Consider the following 18,113-nt stretch of genomic DNA (forward strand, 5'->3'; position numbering starts at 1 on the left):
TTAGGTTTGTATTATAGCGGCTCAGCAGCTGACTTGCGCGAGCCAGGAAAGCTTTTTGCCGACACAGAGACTAGGACATAACGTTCCCTGTGGAGACACAAAAGCGAAGCACATTGTTGCTAAAATGAAAGGGCGACGAAAAACAAACACGTTATCGGTCCGTCGTTGGACGGCTCGACGCGTTCACCTCCGTGTCCTGGAAGCGCCGCCTTTCAGTCCACGCGCTTGTTCTTGCTTCCCGCTTTGTCAACCTTTGAAAGGAACAGGAGACGCACGCTAAGCTTATCGACGGAGTCGTAGTCGTAGTGCTCGTGCAACGTGTCTGTCCACGAGTTCTGGTCTTCATTAGACTTAGACTGAACATCTTTTGCGGCCTGACAAGGAGATCCTTTCATGTGTCCCCTGCCTGGTCGGCTCAGCAGAGCCTAACCAGAAACATGCCACTGCCCGGGGCAAGGTCAGATTTCTCACCATGCCGCAGTATTAAAGCAACATTGCCTTTCCTAATGGGGGGGGAAGGAGGGGGCACTGTGGTTATTTTTTCATCAATCTCACAGACAATGTATTCCATCTCATCCTACTGAAGGAGGACCAGTGCAAATGGATGTAGTCCATGTGGCAGTAATCTGGAACAAATGCTCGATGATCTCACTGACCCGAAACTCACATGAGACTAACGTTTCCTTTTTAATCTTTCAGGTTACCGTGGGTGTCATTCGAAAAGGGAAAGTAAACTCCGTCCACTTTGTTTTTTGCCTGGTGCTTGGAAGTCATGCTCGGATGAACCTATCATCAAAAACTTACAATTACTCTTTCTAATATTCTAAGAAGATCCATAAAAGTGGCGTAGATTTAATAAGTAGTAATTCATGGTTTGTTGCAATGTTAATCTGCAGAACGGGTGCAAAGGGGTCAGAGGAAATGTGTGGGAGAAACAGACTATCTTTGTTGTGCTCCGCTGAATAGGCTCACTGTTTTATTCTCAATTCTGATAGAATGAGCACTAACGTCAACCTGGAGCTAAATATTTGATTGGCCGGGATCATGCAAAGAGCAAATGAATAATATTGTTTTCAGAAACGTGTGTCCAAATTTAAAAACGATATCCCTCTGTCTGACTTCCACAACGGGGATGTAATGTCATGCAAAGTGAATAAACCCTCACTGGCCTCGTACCATGAGAGACAAAGCTTTTTGTTCCGACCACTGGCCCCATTATTTAGTTGTTGCATTTTTTTTCTCTTTCTTCCAAGTCCCTGGAGACTTGGACGTCTTGCAACATGCCTGAAAAGAGGCTGGAGGACCTTTTGTTGTGAGGTTTTCACACTCGAGGTCCACGGTATTGGGTGTTTGCAGGGAAAGGGGCTGTGACAGCCTGAAAGGGAGAGAGGGGCTGGGCTGGCTCACACAGAAAGGAGCCTTGGCTAAACACTGGCCGGGCTCCTAGAAAAAGAGAGGGGGATTAGCGTGCACAGACCAAGAGGAACTAATCTCCTGTGACATAATAGAACTGTACATAAACAACATCCCTGAGAAGTGAGCGGCCAAGCTTTGACTGACTGAAGAGGTTGAGTGTGTGAAAAAAACAGGACTAGGATTTGTCGCTCGCTTGTTGAAAACGGTGACGTGAACTGACGTGAAATCTAAACATCTGGACAGAGAAATCTCTTCACAAACACACACGTATGAAAGGCAGCACAAGCAAACATGTGCAACCGCACAGACATAATACTGTATATAGTGCATTTTGTTTAAAACTGACATATTTCCCAGTGTAATTTAATGGACACTTATTAACCAGGGGCAGAAAAGGAAACTGTGCCTCGGCATGCTGCACACTGGTATAATAATGGTGTATTTTGGGACACTGGTCTCTTTCGGTATCTCGCAGGCAAATTGAAGTGGCTAATGGAACTCAGGAAAATGCTTCAGTTTAAGGCTGGAAAAAATAAAATATAAAATTGATCTCAATACACAATTAATTTTAATCGGGTTTCTTCTATTCAATCTATGAGAGAATAGAGATGAATTACAAACACTTTCTTGCAGAAATGTACTTTTTAATTCCAAAATGCCAGGTTTGACAGATACTGTGCAGAAACTACAAATACCCTTTTGAATACCATTTGAAAATACTCTACATGTCCTTTCAAAACGACTGTCTTGATTGCTTAAAATTCATGTTTAACTATTTCATCCAATGGACGTAACTTTAAAAACAAAAATACTACACCCTGCATTCATGGGACCAAGGCTCAAAATGTTCTTTTTGCTTCTATACATTTTTACTTTTCATTTCATGAGGCTGACAGGCTGCTCAGCAGAGGAGGGATTTAATGCTTTTCTAATACAAAAGTGCTCTGAGAAGCAGAGTTTCCTGTTGAAGGGTGACCGACCTCAGCTATGGTAAATCCACTCTGGCGGTTGAGCTAGATGACCTGTTTATTTGGACTTGCAGAGTGAATTTATCAGGCTCCCGGCCCGATCAGTGAACATGTTGTACTCTGCTTCAGCCATGATGGCTTTTCACGGCCAAAATAAGCAACACTATCTGCCAAATAGTTGAGTGCTCGGAGGCAGCGTGTGTATTCACTGCTCTCAGCACCTTCAATTAAACAAACAGAAGAGGTAACTGGTTAAGGATTATTTTATTACTTAGCATTTTTACAGTGTCTACCATGGAAAAATAACATGTAACATTAGACTGTATTTACAATTCCATTTTTACAAAATGTCTTTACAAGATTTTTTTGCCGGTTCAAAAACTTGCGACTAGAACACACGGAACATACACATTCACACACATCCAAACCAAACTTTGTAATACACACATAAATAAATATAGACATTCACTGACTGTTCCACGACAAATATTTCTACAGCCAAGAACATGTACAATTCATCATTTCCACACAAGTTATAATTTCATTAATAAACATGTATTACTCCCATTATAATTCTTTGTTAATCTTTTAATGAAATATTGCTAACATACTGAAAAGAGGTAACACAGACATTATTTCATGCCAACAGATGCTAACGGTTGTCATGCAAAACCATTACAAGCCTTCAATTTGAAGCGAGTAATTCATTTACAGTTCAAGAAAATCAAATGTACCACATGCAACATACTATGTGAAATATTCTGGGTTAGACAACGATGACTTTAGTTACATTATCCATCAGTACTGACTGTATGCCTAAGCGCCTCTTTAACGGGTAACACAAATAAATAGAGGAATTTCTACTGTTCTTTCTCGGTGAATGAAAAAACCTTTACGTTCTGGCATTTCCTACCATCCATCTTCGGTCATCACTGACTGCTTTTCTCTGGAGACCATGACCTAATTCCTCGCTGCTGATCAACTGGCTGAACATCGACAAATTGAAAATTCACTTAATATCTTACGGCTGCGTATGAGGACAGCTGGATCACAACTATTTAAAGGCTTCCCAGAACTCACTAACTTGATGAGTCAGAGATGTGTTCGGGAAGCTGTATACTAAACAGACGCAGAATATGAGACCTTGCAGGTTAAATTTCACTGTACAGAGCAACCCGTCCACTGACACGTAGCAGTCAAGGGAGAGGGGTTACGAGGGAATAGCTGATGTGTTGCGGAGCCGGGAGACGATGGACCCATATTTCACAAGCGGAGGGAGGGATGGGGGTGGGTGGTGGGGGGCGGGGGTCAGTTTGTGGTCCGGTGCGCTGTGTTTCTGTTTGGTTCCACACGTTCCTTCCCGGACAGACGGGAGCAGAGAGACACTAATGCTTCTCCCTATTGGGTTCGCCTCGAGTCGCAGCTCAGTGCCTCTCTACTGATGGCTTCTGGTGGTGGGAGTGATGCTGCCGCAGTCTGGGTCCTAGAAAAAGGAAGATTTTTCTTCAGATTCAGACCTTTGTACCGCGCGGTAGAAGTGTGCTTGTTTGGCTGCTCGCTGCGCTATCTGTGTCATGAATACTTTTTTACGCCCCCTCTCCTTTTGTTGAGCTAAACATCCAGCGCTAAAAGTCTGCGTTCTGGTAGAAAACGATGTTGCGTAACACAAAGCAACGAGGTGCAACTCAGCTCAACTCATCTTTAAATTACTGATTTTTGGAGGCTGCACAAACAAGCTTGTTGGCATTTACTCAAGAGTTGTTTTTCTGGAACTCTGGATGTAAGATTCAAAAATTCTTTGAGCTTAAAACATCAAACCCCAACTAGCACGGCAGCTAAATGCTCCGATATGCTCCATTGGTAGGCATTTGGTGCTGGGCAGGTAGCCTAACAGAACAGCATTTTCGAAATATTTAAACGGCAGCTCGTTGTGCCTGAAAAAACAAAAAGGAACCAAAACACTGGCGCGGAGAGGAGCTGCTGTTATTCTCTGTGTGTTCATCGCTTCAAACGACCTATTTCACACAGAAACGGCATGTGACATGAGCCATCGCCGGTATTAATAGATTGACATTTTGGGAGCTCTGCTTAGTCGCTTTCAGGTAAACTATTATTTTGCGCGGGACTGTTTCCAGGCTCCGAGCAGTTTCTAGGTCGCAGTTTAATGAGTGAGCTATAGAACTGTGTGCAGGTGGATTTTGTTAATGTAGGGCAATGATAGGCTACTTGTTTCTTCCAATTGTTCTTTGTAATTGAGCAAAACAAAACGGTTGTTGGCATCAATCTTCTAATCAAACTCTGCAAAGGCAGATATTCAAATTAAACCTGTCTTTTTTTCTAAAATGACTTTTTTTGTCTTTTAAAAAGGATGAATAGATCTACAGTATGATGTTAGCGCTGAGCAGTAAAATCCACTGGATGGAACCAAAACCCCCCCAAAAATCCTATTAGTGGACACGATGGAGTCACTTACGGTGTTGAATGACTGGTAATATGTTGGGGGTCTGAAAGGTCTTGACGGTGGCAGGACCTTCCCCTCCGGTTGTTATGACCTGCACCTCCAGCCTGTAGTAGGTGGATTGCCGCAGGTTGGATACAACGAGCGAGTTATGATCCTGCCAAAGTGAGAGGGAGAACAGCAGAAGACATGCAATCAGTTGAAATTCAACAGGACGCGCTTGTCCAATTACAGCGGCCCGTAAAACTGGGGGGGGGGGGGGGGCGTGCCGTCTTTGCAAAAGCCACAGACAAAAACAAAGACTTTGTTTTCATAAGGCTCGCCGTTTCTCCCTTTTTTTCGCTGCCAGCTTGATAAAGCGTGCGGTGGGTGTGGGTATTTATAGACGAGCTCCAGAGGCCGGGAGGTGCAGATAGGCGGAACGTGTTGTTGATGGAGCAGATTATGTCAAAGAGACGCTTTTTTTTTTTCGGGGGCTCCCACGGACGATGAAAGAGAGGAAGACGTGCAGGGAGGAGAACTGTCCGGCAGGACACAACACTTGCTCAGATCTCTCCCTCAACCTGTCTACGCGCCGCTGCTTATCCGGAGAGCCGTGCAAGGTGGCCAAAACATTTTTATCCTCAAATCGCCCTCAGCTCTGACAGAAATGAAACTCTGGAAGTAGAACACAGTTTAGGGACGATTTATAGACTACATATGACAGCGTGGTCCCTACTCCTATGGCTTTTATGGGATGGAAAAACAAAAAAAAGATCAATCCCGCTTGAATGAAGACAGACTCACCGGAGGAAGGATCTGGGACTGGGAGATGATGCTGTTGGGCAAGCTGTTTTGCCGGCTTTCAGTGGTGATCTCGGCCCAGGTGACCTGGAAGCCTGTGATTCGCTGATGGGGGGCCAGCTTAGACACGCGCCACAGGAAGCTGCCGGTGATGTTCCCCTCAACGATGGAGAAAGAGGCCGTCAGGTTCTCCGGCTTAGCCAGAACCTTCGGAGCGCCCGGGGCTGTGAGGAGAAACGTGGCCTCGGTCACGGTCTTGATATTTAACAAGTAGTTTGACATTTTGGGGAAATGCGCTTTTCTCGCCAACAGCTGGACTTGAGAAGGTTGATGCCGCTCGTGACTGCAGCAACTAAGCGGCTCGTATGCAGGTTTTTCATTGTCCATCACGGCGATGATAATATATGCCGCGGCGTCTGATTACTACGTCGGCACTAATACACATCAATAGTGTGCAGGCAGCCAGGCACTCACCTCCCTCCCCTGGGCAGGGGACGTGTTTCTGAGCCTTGCTGCGGATGGTGGCACAGGACGGCGTGAGGAAGGTGGTGCTTTCGTCCTTGGAGCGTCTTTTGGACTTGAGCATGTGAACGGTGACTTTGTACTTGCAGGAGAACAGCAGGCCCGGGAGGTTGATGTAGTTCTCCTGAGCCAAGAAACACATTATTCAGCCTTGATGACTTTGACATGTCACCCAGGTCAGCTCCCATGGAGCTTCAGAGATAATTAAATACACAGCGGCGAGCAGATCAGATTCCCGCTCAGGCCTCAGGAACATGTCCCACATTACAGGACCACTTTGAACGCTCACATGGTCGGGGTTACACCGCTATCCTCCTATTCGGCTTACAATGTAAATGATTTTTTATAGCTTCCACATGTGGCATGAACACAACTTAATTAAGAGGCAGTAACCAAAGGGAGTTCTTTAAACAGAGTGGCCTCCAAAATCCTGTTAATGAATGCTGTGTTGCAGTTTTACACTCAATTTAAACTTCAATCATCTACTGATCACAACGGAAGAAAACGCCTTTCTCATCTCATTCAAGGAGACAAAAACAAAATCCTGCTGACTGTCTAGTCAGGATTTAGATTTAGATCTTGTATTTGCAAAAACGTAGCTTCTACATTAATAGGCAGTCTCTTGAAAGTGTGTGCGTGTGTGTGTGTGTGTGTGTATTCTCTCTGATACGAAACAGCTTTGATTAGAAGCGAACGAGGCGCTGTGCTCACATAAAAGCACAAGCCTGGAGTCCTTCCCAGTGATCTACAGAAAATTGATGTATATTTCCTAGCAACCAGAGGACGGGTCCCCAAAGAATGTGTTGATTGCCAGTCCTCTGCCATCCTGTATCAACCCCGAAACTCTCCCAACCCCGACCCAGACTCTACTTCCCGCTAGGAGCAACAAGCCTGGTCACAACACATGGACCCGGACTGTGGATGCAAATGCTCCCCCCCCTCCGGGTAACATTGTTTGAGTAAAAGCATTTAATTGCCCAACACACCCCAATGTCTGACCACATGATTGACTAGTAATTTTCCAAAAACACCAGCCAGTGATTTGCACAGTGCAAACCACACACGGCCTCACTCGGCAGAGTTGTTTTCTTTAGCGGGCGCTGTGCTTCCCGAGCGGCAGACACAAAGGTAAGACACGTGCTTTGCATAGCTGCGCCCTCCGGGCCTCCGACCTGCAGTCGGAAGGCGTGCGAGGCGGCCGGCCGGAGACCAACCTGCGTGACGGATTTCTCCGGTCCTCGGGTCTCGTTGTGGCCGCAGTACTCCGGCATCCACTGGACGTGGTAGCGACTCACAGTGGGGTCTGGAAACAAGGAGGAACTATGTCATGTCACAATAAAAGTCACAACTCAGATCTCTGTGAGAGGAGGATGGAGGTATTCATCATATTAGGGTGCAGCATGAGCTTTGTCAGTGTTATATTATCACGTCTCCGTATTCATTCAGTCATTCAAGTCATTGTGCATTAGCACACATCTACTGTCTTTATCAAACATGAATGGCAAATATTTAACAGTCACAGCTCCACAAACATAATGATTTGGCTCTATTTTGCCACAAATGGTGCTTTTGACTGGTGACCAGTTGGCCCCAGTGGGGCATTTTACACTACGTTCTATAATAAACTATCCAATAATCACAATCTTTAGCTAGACACCAAATTCTTAAGTTAATGAATGTGTCAGCATAAAAGTTTAATTTGCATCAAATGAATATAATGGTAAAATAAAGGAAGTCATGGAGGAGGAACGACTTTGAAATATTGTGTGTTTAACGGAAAGTAGCCATTGATTTCATGAATTAGTACCGTAGTACAGTACGTTTCTAACTTTTAAAATAGTTACACAACACCGCGGCCCCCACTGAACATCCATTGGATACTGCAAGAGTTTCTCAAGCCGAAATGATTAACTGATAAGTATCTTACAACACTCCCTATCTGCCATCTGACATCCATATTTCCATCACCGATGATCCCGATAACGTGTGTCTGTGAAGAGGAAAAAACAACTTTCTTCTTTACCCTTGCGTCGGTTTATCAGCCTGATTTCTTGCTTGTTTGCTGAAGTCTTCCGACCCAAACTTTGGCTAACTAAGGATTCGCATTCTGCAGCCCCGGTCATTCTGATCCAAAGCTCTCATTCGCTTCCTTACCGGGAAGTACGACGACTACACTGTTTATCGCCCCATCGCCCTCCTCTTATGTTGGCAGATTTATTATTCATTTAACTGTGTCGCTCGAATATGTGAAATATCGCTCCGATTAATAATTGAGTTGTGCTGCGTTCGCCCCTTGGCGGGGGGGAGATAAAAGGGACCCTTTGAAGGCCTGGAAACAGATCTGGTAACGTGGAGCCCCTGAGCTCTCTTGGAAGCAGAAGAGAGGAATTACAGGGAACCGGGAAATCGGGGGAGAAAAAAAGAAAATAAACAAGACATGCTTAGGCCGGACTGACAGAGACGGGGGACGGTATGTAGAACAAGGAGCGGGACACGGAAATCAGGTGGGGGGGGGGAAACAGAACCTCAGCAGCGCTCGATAAATCACGGCTGGAAGCGAGCCCACCAAGTGCCGCCGCTGCCCGGACGGCTGCCTTTTGTCCGGCTGTCGGGCAGACGGCGGTATATTATCGGCGCTGCCGTACGCTGGGGTCTGTCTCTCTCTCTCTCTCTCTCTCTCTGTGTGCTGGACACACAGACCAGAGGACGGGCTGCTGTGCATCACGGGTGAGAGTTTAATGGCGGCCCAGTTAACCTGTCCCTTCTCTCCGTCACACAGTCCAGACGTCCCGGGAGCACGGCCCTCGGGGGCCGTCTGTGTGTTTACAGTAGTGGATCTCGGGTTGTCAAGAGTGGAAGCCCGGGTCATCCCTCACGCTAATGACCGGCGGTGGCTCACGCACGCTGCAGACCGGCGCGGCAAACAAGAGGCAGAAAAAGGGAAAAGCTGGAACGGGATTAACTCGGCGCTGCGACGCTGTGATTCCCTGAGCCGCACTTGATCCCCCCCGCCCGTCATCATCACTCAACTCTCGGTGTCCGGGCCAACCTCCCCTCACCGCCGCGGGCCAACTCCATCTTCCCCCTTCGCTGTCTCTCGCGCGCCCTGATTCAGCAGTTGGTGTCTCACCAGGCCTCCCCTCCAGCCAGGGTTTGCATTCTTGACTCGGAGATGTGGAGTTTGGCTTAGGCGATGACATGCATTAGGAGCGTAACGCAGAGCAGCGAATGGGACTTGACAGGTTACCCTTGAAGGAGCACGGCTTTCAAGGTTTCCATATCTCCACTCTGGTGAGGGTTGGCGAACGGACGTCCCACCCCCCCCCCGGGGGACAGGCATTCCTGTCGGCTTCAACCCCCCTCGCCGCGCAGGCAACCCACCAACGTTTGTGTTCCCGATGACATCAGTTCTTGTAAAACCAAACGGACCACTTCAACTCTAATCCGAGGATCTATTAGATACAGCTGTCAATAAATCCCATCGCGGAGCTCGGGCTTTGTGTGTTTATTGTTCCTCTTGCTAAACGGTGGCTCCGTGTGCAGGTCTACACACCGATTTGCCCGGCTCTCACGTTACTTAGCCCTCACAATGACACACGGTTTCTATTATTTCATTTACGCTATCTACCGCATTTATAAAAAAAAAAAGGTTGAACCTTTCATTGTTTGAGTAACTGAAAATCGGGCATAACACTTAATTATGGCGTGCATGAGTCATAGTGATGGATGGGGGATAATGGAGTGTTAATTACATTGTAACATGGCTGTAAATCAATGTAGAGTCCATACCTCCCCGGTTCTTCCAGTAGACACGGACTTGCAGCTGGCCATCCTGGTAAAAGGGCGTGCCTACCTCGAGCGGGCCAGAGGGGCGCTTGGCCAAGGTCGAACCAAGAGGGGATATCTCCTCCTTCTTTGACTTGAGCACCGATTTTACTGGAAAGAGAAAAAGAGAAACAGTGAGTGCTGTAGCTAAGAGAGCGACTCTGTTGTGGCAAACTCTCCAGCATGGCAACTAAAACACACGTTATTTATTTGTAATAGCAAAGCTGTTACAAATGTTCTTGATGCGTGAACGTTGCGTGACCCCGATGGGTTTGCACGCTACTGCGTAACGCTGCCAAGGTCAGACGTTCGTTTCCTCCTGGAGCCACGCGTGATTTGAGTTAACACGCAATGCTGAATGCACATGCGCAGTCAGCGCACCTTTCTCATGATTGCTGTCTCCCAGTAATGTGTTTGACAATTCAAACTTCCTGGACAACAAGAACAAAAAGGATTCTGCTAGATTTATCCAGTCAAATATTTTAGGTAGTGCGTGATCTAAATCGTTGACATTTCACACTGGTCAACATGGGGACGTTAGGGAAGAAAGTTCTTCAGAGTTGTTAAGGTTTAGCTTCAGGGGACCAAACATGTCTCCCACATTTCAGATTTCAGAGCGACCCGACTGGCATTGCCATCCCCAGCGCCTGAAAACACGCAACCAAGAGTCCGACAGCTGAATTATGCAAAGAAAATCAGCACCAACGTTTACCTGATTCATTATTCTTGGAGGTGCTGAAGTGAAGGGAAGCCTTGGAGCTCTTCAGACGCACCTGTCCCCAGTATGTGACGGCCTGCAGCTCCACGGTGTAACTGCTGTTTTGTTGCAGTCCCTCCAGTTCCACCCAGCTCTGAGCCTGCAACAATGGAAAACACTTGCATGTTGGCTCCGGTATGTTACCACACTGTCACTCGGGGCTCCTTCTCTCAGCTCCACCATTGTCCCAGTCACAGCTCCAGCTCCGCTCGGGCTGGGCCAGCCGGGGCCCTGTGGGGAAGCCGTGTTTATTGGGAGCACATGTGGAGCTGGGCAAGGTCTCACGGCGAGGAGATGGGCTTCGGGGTCTTGTGAGGGAGCCGTGTTATCAGAGCCTCCCAGGGCTTCCTCTCCTGTGTTTGACTTGCAGCATTCCACCGTCAGCGTGAGCTCGATGAATTCTTGTTATTGACTGTGCGTGTTTTGACATTCCTCCACCAGCAGGCCGCTTTCAAAGCCCCGAGGTGCCAAAGTGGAAACCAGTAGTACATGTGTCAATGGGTGTCTGGTGTCTCCCACCTTTATCTCCTCTGTGCCACATCTGGTACGCATTTCATAGACTAATTCAGGAGAAGACTCGATAGAGGTGTGTCTAGACAATCGGTCTCTCTGCTCGAGTCTGCGATGAAATGCTCGTCACCGATACCAAACCACAGGTATGTGCTCACAAGACGCTTAGATCGAATGATTATTTAGTTATGCGCAGAAGAGTCTAATTTATGACCGCAGGCAATGATTTATCCATAAAGTCATGGGTTGTGTTCTAAAAATAAATACATTGGACAACAAATACTATCCAAATATTATTCCATGGCTTTCTGAGTTATTCGAACTAGGAAGTCTAACTTTGTGACCCTTCAGCTCGCCTGTTTGTTTAAGCTTATAAAACCAAATTGCATTCATCCTTTCTATGGGATTGCCAGTCGGGGGCCGTGTGTCTTACATCCCTCCAAAAGGACCATGAAGAAAAGAATTTCACAAGGAGTTAACGATAAGAATCATGTGTATCTTACTTTAGTTTTTAAGAAAGAGAGAATTTTTCCTGGATGTTGTATATTTTACTCTGCTAATACTGATTCTCGCCTTAGTTGAGATGTTCTATAGGCAATAAAGTAAAGGACAATAGCAGCATATGAAGTATAGATACGTGCATATTTGACCTTGAGACTACTGAGATTTATGTTTTTGTCAAAAACGCAAACTGCAAGATAGAGGAACAATAGTAAATGAGCTATCTGACAACCACAGATTGTGATTAACAACCATGAATACGGCTATTTATCATACTTAATCTGTTTTCATTCAAAGCGTAACAGTGCGTTGAGGGGTTCTTTCATCAGTTTTTAAAACAACCAATAACACATTGTATCATTCTGTGTGTGATGGATAGCTTGTGAGTATATAAATAAACCCAATTTTCCTATTCCGTGTTTATCCTTTCTTCCACTGCATTGATCATATTTACAGTGATGTGTTGAGAAAAAGACGTCTTGAGAGAGAGCAGGCAAAAGGAAGAGAAAGAACAGATCACTGAGAGCCGGGCGAGGAGATTACCCCGTTGGTGGTCTTTCTCCTTTTCTTCTTGGATGGCACCAGGCTCTTGGTGGGCACCGTCCAGCTCCAGAACACTTTGTAGTGATGAATGGGGATATCGGGCTCCTCTGGCAGGGTCCAGTTCAGACGGGCTGTCACCAGGCCTTCGTCGCCCAGCGTCACGTTGCTGACACGCAAGCCCGCCGGTCTGGGAGGGGCGGATGGATCTGAGGACACGGCAACCGACATGAAACAACACGGTCAGCGCCAACGGATTTTAGCACATCTGTAAACGTTTAGAGTGCAAAACAAAGAGGGCGTCTGGTTCTCGCGTGTGACAAATCTCGAGTCGAGGCAGATTTTCTTACGAGGATAATTTTAGGTCGAACGCATTGCGGGCCAAGACACCTTTCACCACTTGCGAGTCAGCCTTGCAGTCAGGGAGGGGCACCAGTATGACACCGTGTGAGGCAATTAGTCCTCTACTGACAATCTGCCATGAGATGTTATGACAGGTGTCATGTTGCGTCAATGACAGTGTTCGGCCGCACCGAGAGTGCAGGTCAGGGGTTAACAAACACATGCAGCTCACTTTGGTTCCAGCATTCCCGTACTGTGTGTGTGTGTGTGTGTGTGTGTGTGTGTGTGTGTGAGTCTAGCGTAAAGACAGTTCGGGGACCATCCGAATGCACTGTAAGCGAGCTGATGTCAGCCTGCCGGTGCACGAGGAGAGGCAGGGCCCCGTGCCAGACGCCAGAATGGGAATGGCCCCGTAATGACAAAATGATTCACGCCACAGCCCGGCCGGCCGTCCCCTCCTCGTGCCCTCTCCCACCTGAAACGCATTTAATCCCGTCAAACAACAAAATTGGACAAATCGGTTCTCCGCGCCAGCTGATGTCGGCTGCGCAAGATAAATAAGCAGTTCTTACAAATTGCCCTTAGTTAAAGTATGGTCGTGCAAAATTGCAATCAGATGATATGGCCATACTAACAATGGCATGACAGAGAGGCCAGGAGCTCATCAAATCCATGACGGCTCCCATCAATCTATCAACGTTCTGGCACTGATTGGCCTGATTGGAGGTCGGTTTTCATCCCTGCAGCAGAATCTTTTTCCCACCTGGTGTACGGCTCTGTTTGACCGCCTTCCAGAGCGCTCTGGGGAGTAAATGCACGACGAGGTGATTGACAGGGCAGGTCAACGGGCGCACACGCACCGCACTAAACCCACCGGTACTTTCTGTATTTGGCACAGGTTTTCGGTACTGGGCGGAAACCGCGTAGTACTTAGGATGTTTGCCTGGTGCTCTACTTCAAAAGAAAACTCCGTATATGGATGAATGAATAACACAAGTTTGGTAAAGTGTGCTAAGGAGCACGGTGCATTACGTAGTTGACCAAATACAACGAAGACACTATTTTACACGGTGTACCTTTACAGGCGCTCAACTTGGAGGCACAAACAAACACTCTGTGTCCCCGATCCGGATTAGATTCAATCTGAACATATTTTATTCACAACTGCGTGCTCCACGGGAACCACTCAACGATCGGCCATCGCTTTAACAGATGCCATGTGGAGCACAACGCCGGGATTTAGCGTCATTCACCGCTAAGAGCGCAAGGTACGGGAGCGGAGCAGCTCCATCAGAGCTCGTTGCCTAATCTGTGGCAGAGATCTGAGGCGCGCGCGGGTTACGTCACTCCCTCTGGACTCAAGACAGCACTTGCATTCATTTGAAACCTGCAATATCCAGAGTAATTCCGACATATTACATTTTATATGACTGTAAGAAGGGGGAAACCCCTCCTTTGAGGACGTAAACAGAGATCTGGTTTTAACGTAGAAAGAAGTACGTTTTCCTCACCCAGTCGCTCCTCATTACTCGCTTTCTACTTGGCAACCGCGGGGAATTACCATTTAACTAACTGGGTGAACGTGTTGCGGTTGAGGAGGGGAAGCTTTTACAATCCAGGTTAACACGGATAACGAAAGAAGAAGTTTTTAATAAACACATCAAACAAAACAGTCAGAAGTGATGCGGGTATGTTAAGCTTCACCAATCATATTTTAGTCCCAATGTCTTTGCTGCACAACACTTCACTAAATGAGTCTTTTCGCCCTCTAAAGAGAGACGAGGTGCAAAGAGCAGGTGAAAAACAGAATTGAGAAGAAAGCTCCAGCACATACACTTGGATTTGTCTGGTCACATCAAATCAAGTATCAAAAACCTTTTCCCAGAGGCTCCACCTGTTCCAAGGTCCTAACCCATAACAAATGGCCCCCGGGTCTCACTGGGTGTCAAACAGGAACCTAAGGCCACACACACACACACACACACACATGCATATGTATATACACACAAACACACAGACCTCTGGAGGAGCGGAAGTGTTTGCTGGGAGCAGTGAATCCGCGGGTCCCGTGGACATTGACTGCAGCAACTCTGAACTGGTACCATCTGCTGGCTCTGACGTCGGCCAGTTGGACGCGCTCTTCTGCAGTCTGAGGGACAGATGGGGGAGGAGAAAACCACAGGGGTCAGGGTGTACGCAGGGTCACAGCCCCATCAGAGTTTGCCGCCACATCAGTCATTCGCATGTTTCTCTTTGCCAAACTTTTCAAAGACACTGCGACTGGGAGGAATGTGAAACCGTGTGCAGCAGCCCGTCAGTGAAACTCTAGCACTTTCACAGCTGCGGCATGTGGCACGCCGGGACATGTGAAGCTGACATTTCCTAGTGATCCAAATCCCAAATGTCTGATCAAAAGAATCACTCATTTGATGGGATCTGCAAAGCAAAAAAAAAAAAAAGGAGAGAGACATTGCTCCCGCTCACATGCTGCAGTGTTGTGCACGTATGGTGTGTAGAGTCCTACCTGTGCCACGGTCTGCCACTCAGTGGCATCGTCCTCGCTGGGGTGGATGCCATAATTCCAGCGTCGCTGCACCACGTAGAGGACGGGCTCCACGGAAATGTTGAACTTGGAGGACCAACGGATCTCCAGCTGGCCCGACGGCTGCTCCACAAAACCCAGCTCTTTCCTGGGCTTCAGAGGGACTCCTAAGAGTAAAAGCAAAAACAGGCGACAGCGTGATGGGAGTTAATATAACCGCTGTGAGGAACGTTGCAGGTGAACTGCAAGGTGACATGTGTTGTTTTCCTTTCTAGAGTCACAGTCGAACAGATAGGAAAATGAGACATGACCTCACTGCAATAGATTTAATTCACGCGGCGGGTCAACAGCATCATCTTTCTACTGTGAAGGGTTTTGGATCATACCTGGCCAGGGTAACGTGTTTTAGTAGCTTGGCTTCTTAGTAATGACACGAGCAGTTTGCGTTGGGGCATGCGTCTCCCTCTCAAACACGCATGCATGTAAAGTAGCATTTGCATCCCTGCACTCCACATCCAGCTCTTGGAATGAAGTGGATGTGGCCATGTGCAATAAATTAGAGGTTTATTAAGTGCAGGACTGGACCAAACTCTCAGCCAAGTCAGATTGACCCTCTCGAGGAAACTTATTGCAGTGGAGACGAAATGAGCTGTTGATTGAGCGTTGGGCACAGCAATAATGAGATGGAGATTGGAAAAGCAAGTTTAAAAGTCCTGGAGAAGGCGGTATACGTCCCAGCGTTCTCAATAAATCAACTAGAATTTCCAACCTTTATGATGGACCTGGAACCTGTCTCTGTCGAGGGCCGCTCGACAGAGACAGAGCTGTATGGAAATCAGCGTTTCTAAACAGCATTAACACGACGCTCAAAGCTAACGCGGCGTGTCGGTAAACAACATAATCAGCAGCGCGTTTTGTATGCAGAGCACTTGATGTTCCTACGTCTCTATTCGGTCTTCACACAATGTGAAAGTGATTGATGCGTATAGTCCAAATCCAGGGGGATTGAGGAGGGTCCTTGAGCCCCGTCCTCATTGAGACAGTACTTTGGTTTGGTCCGGTCGATCTGCACAGCTATCTGCACACTAACAGCTGGGGGTCGTCGTCCTGTGGTTTCACGCCGTCGCTTGTTGAGTGTGTGTGTGTGTGTGTCTGCTTGCGATCAAATGTGTCACATTTCTTGGGCAATGCTGAACACCAAGGGAAACCACAGCATTCCTACCTCTCCCTCTGTCTTAGCTCAAAGTCACCCGAGCACTCCTGCACACAGCGAACACCTTCCCGCCAGCTTGCTCTTTCCAAACATAACTATTGGGTCGAGATCGGTCCAAGAATCATGCGGCGTTCGATTTCTTTCAATGGCTGAGCGCTTCCTCCGAACCGTGATTCATGCAACTGCTGCTGAAGCAAGATGCACGGCGTGCATTTAGGTCTTAATCATGCAAACAATTACACTCCAAGAGCATAATTCGCAATACTCACGCACATACTGTCATAATGACTGCTCTAATTATAAGTGTCGAGGAAGGACTACAAACACTGCTTGAAGACACCGTAATCTGATGGACTGATTAACTGGCGTGTTGTGACAGTGCGAGGATACCTTGAGCTGAAATCAATTCCCCTCCGACATCTACTTTTTCTACATATTCGTTTATTCGAACCCCCTCCAGCTCCTTTGACAGTTTCTCCAACAGCATCGAGCTGAAGTAAGCGTTGCTCTTAAATCAGAAAAGACGCACCTTAACACTTAAGCTGGGTCAGAAAATGACAGAACTAGAGGGAGATATAGGGGAAGGGAAGTGCGTTATGAACCACCGTTTTAGAGGCACAAGCCTGCACACACATCCTCCGGACGGCATCACGTGAAACAGCATCGGGCTCCATTAATGTAAAGAAAGAAGATGCTGTGTTGCTCATCAAAAGCCCAGTGGGGGTCCAGTGTCTCAACGTTTTCCTCCATCAATGACATGCACGTGGGCTGGGAACCCTAACCTGAACACACACACACACACACATCTGAGAGTCATCTCACGGGGGGGAAACGCTCCATTTCTGCCCGCTTGCGTTGGCTAATGGCTTCCAGCATCATGGCTCATCATGGCAAACGCTACACGCACACATAGAAACGATTACGCTCTTCAAACCATGAGCAACTTATTAGACCTTTAACACTGGGGACCGGGTCAGGAAGTCCATCCGGACTTTCACCAAAACGCTGAGAGTGGTTCAGTGTAAATGAGGACTGAGGATGAGACGTGTGGGCTGCTGGATTTGAACGCCTCACAGCGGGCTGAAAGGCTTTTATTGACCGGGTCGATTCTCAAGGTTACGCCTGCTTTCATATTTCCCCCTATCGACGTGCCGTTCGTCTTTCCATTTGCAAACCAAATAATAAGAAAATAGCGTGCTCTTCTGTGTGCACAAGCTCAAAATCCCACGCTCATTCGTCTCTGAACTACACACAGTGAAACGTGCTTAGTCCAAGTGCAGCGGGATTCAAAGCATGCACAGCCGATCACTGTTCAAAGCTCGATTTAGACTCATCTTCCAGCGCTCTCACTTCAACATCTCCTCAGCTTTGTTTTGGCCTCAGGCTGCCAGCAATTGTGCGCAGATAGTGTATGTAATGGAGTTCCAGCTCCCATCTCCAAGTTCAGAGGCTATTGGTTCTCTCACATAACAGCTCAGCACCCTCAGAACATCAGGTCGCCTCGGGCAACACTATTAAAATGTTTTACTGGAGCAAAGATTCCTTGGTACGTCTGTGAAAGCCTTATGCTTATCCCACAAATTCAAGGCTGAAGATATATTCCAATTTAACACAGGAACAGCATGTGTGGGCGAGGAGCGATACAAAGAGATGACATAAAGATTTATGGCTCTCTGCAAGCTGTCGAAAATTCTTCAAGATAAGCTGGAATTTACGTCATTGAGATTTGAAAATAA

At 47.2% G+C, this 18,113-nt stretch overlaps 1 protein-coding gene across 1 annotated transcript in view; it reads right to left on the bottom strand.

Annotated features, from left to right (window-relative positions):
• Nucleotides 1-2,631: 2,631 nt before the first annotated feature.
• The window catches only part of anos1 (anosmin 1), a 34,958-nt gene continuing 19,476 nt past the window's right edge, over nucleotides 2,632-18,113 (bottom strand). The window contains 10 exon segments of the mRNA XM_040201770.2: nucleotides 2,632-3,867; nucleotides 4,858-4,999; nucleotides 5,629-5,849; nucleotides 6,100-6,271; nucleotides 7,362-7,450; nucleotides 9,937-10,083; nucleotides 10,685-10,829; nucleotides 12,284-12,489; nucleotides 14,642-14,771; nucleotides 15,147-15,331. Coding sequence (XP_040057704.2) covers nucleotides 3,809-3,867; nucleotides 4,858-4,999; nucleotides 5,629-5,849; nucleotides 6,100-6,271; nucleotides 7,362-7,450; nucleotides 9,937-10,083; nucleotides 10,685-10,829; nucleotides 12,284-12,489; nucleotides 14,642-14,771; nucleotides 15,147-15,331 — 1,496 coding nt within the window. The 3' untranslated portion in view covers nucleotides 2,632-3,808.

This window comes from Gasterosteus aculeatus, chromosome 16 (genome assembly GCF_964276395.1).
Source record: "Gasterosteus aculeatus chromosome 16, fGasAcu3.hap1.1, whole genome shotgun sequence".
Classification (NCBI taxonomy): domain Eukaryota; kingdom Metazoa; phylum Chordata; class Actinopteri; order Perciformes; family Gasterosteidae; genus Gasterosteus; species Gasterosteus aculeatus.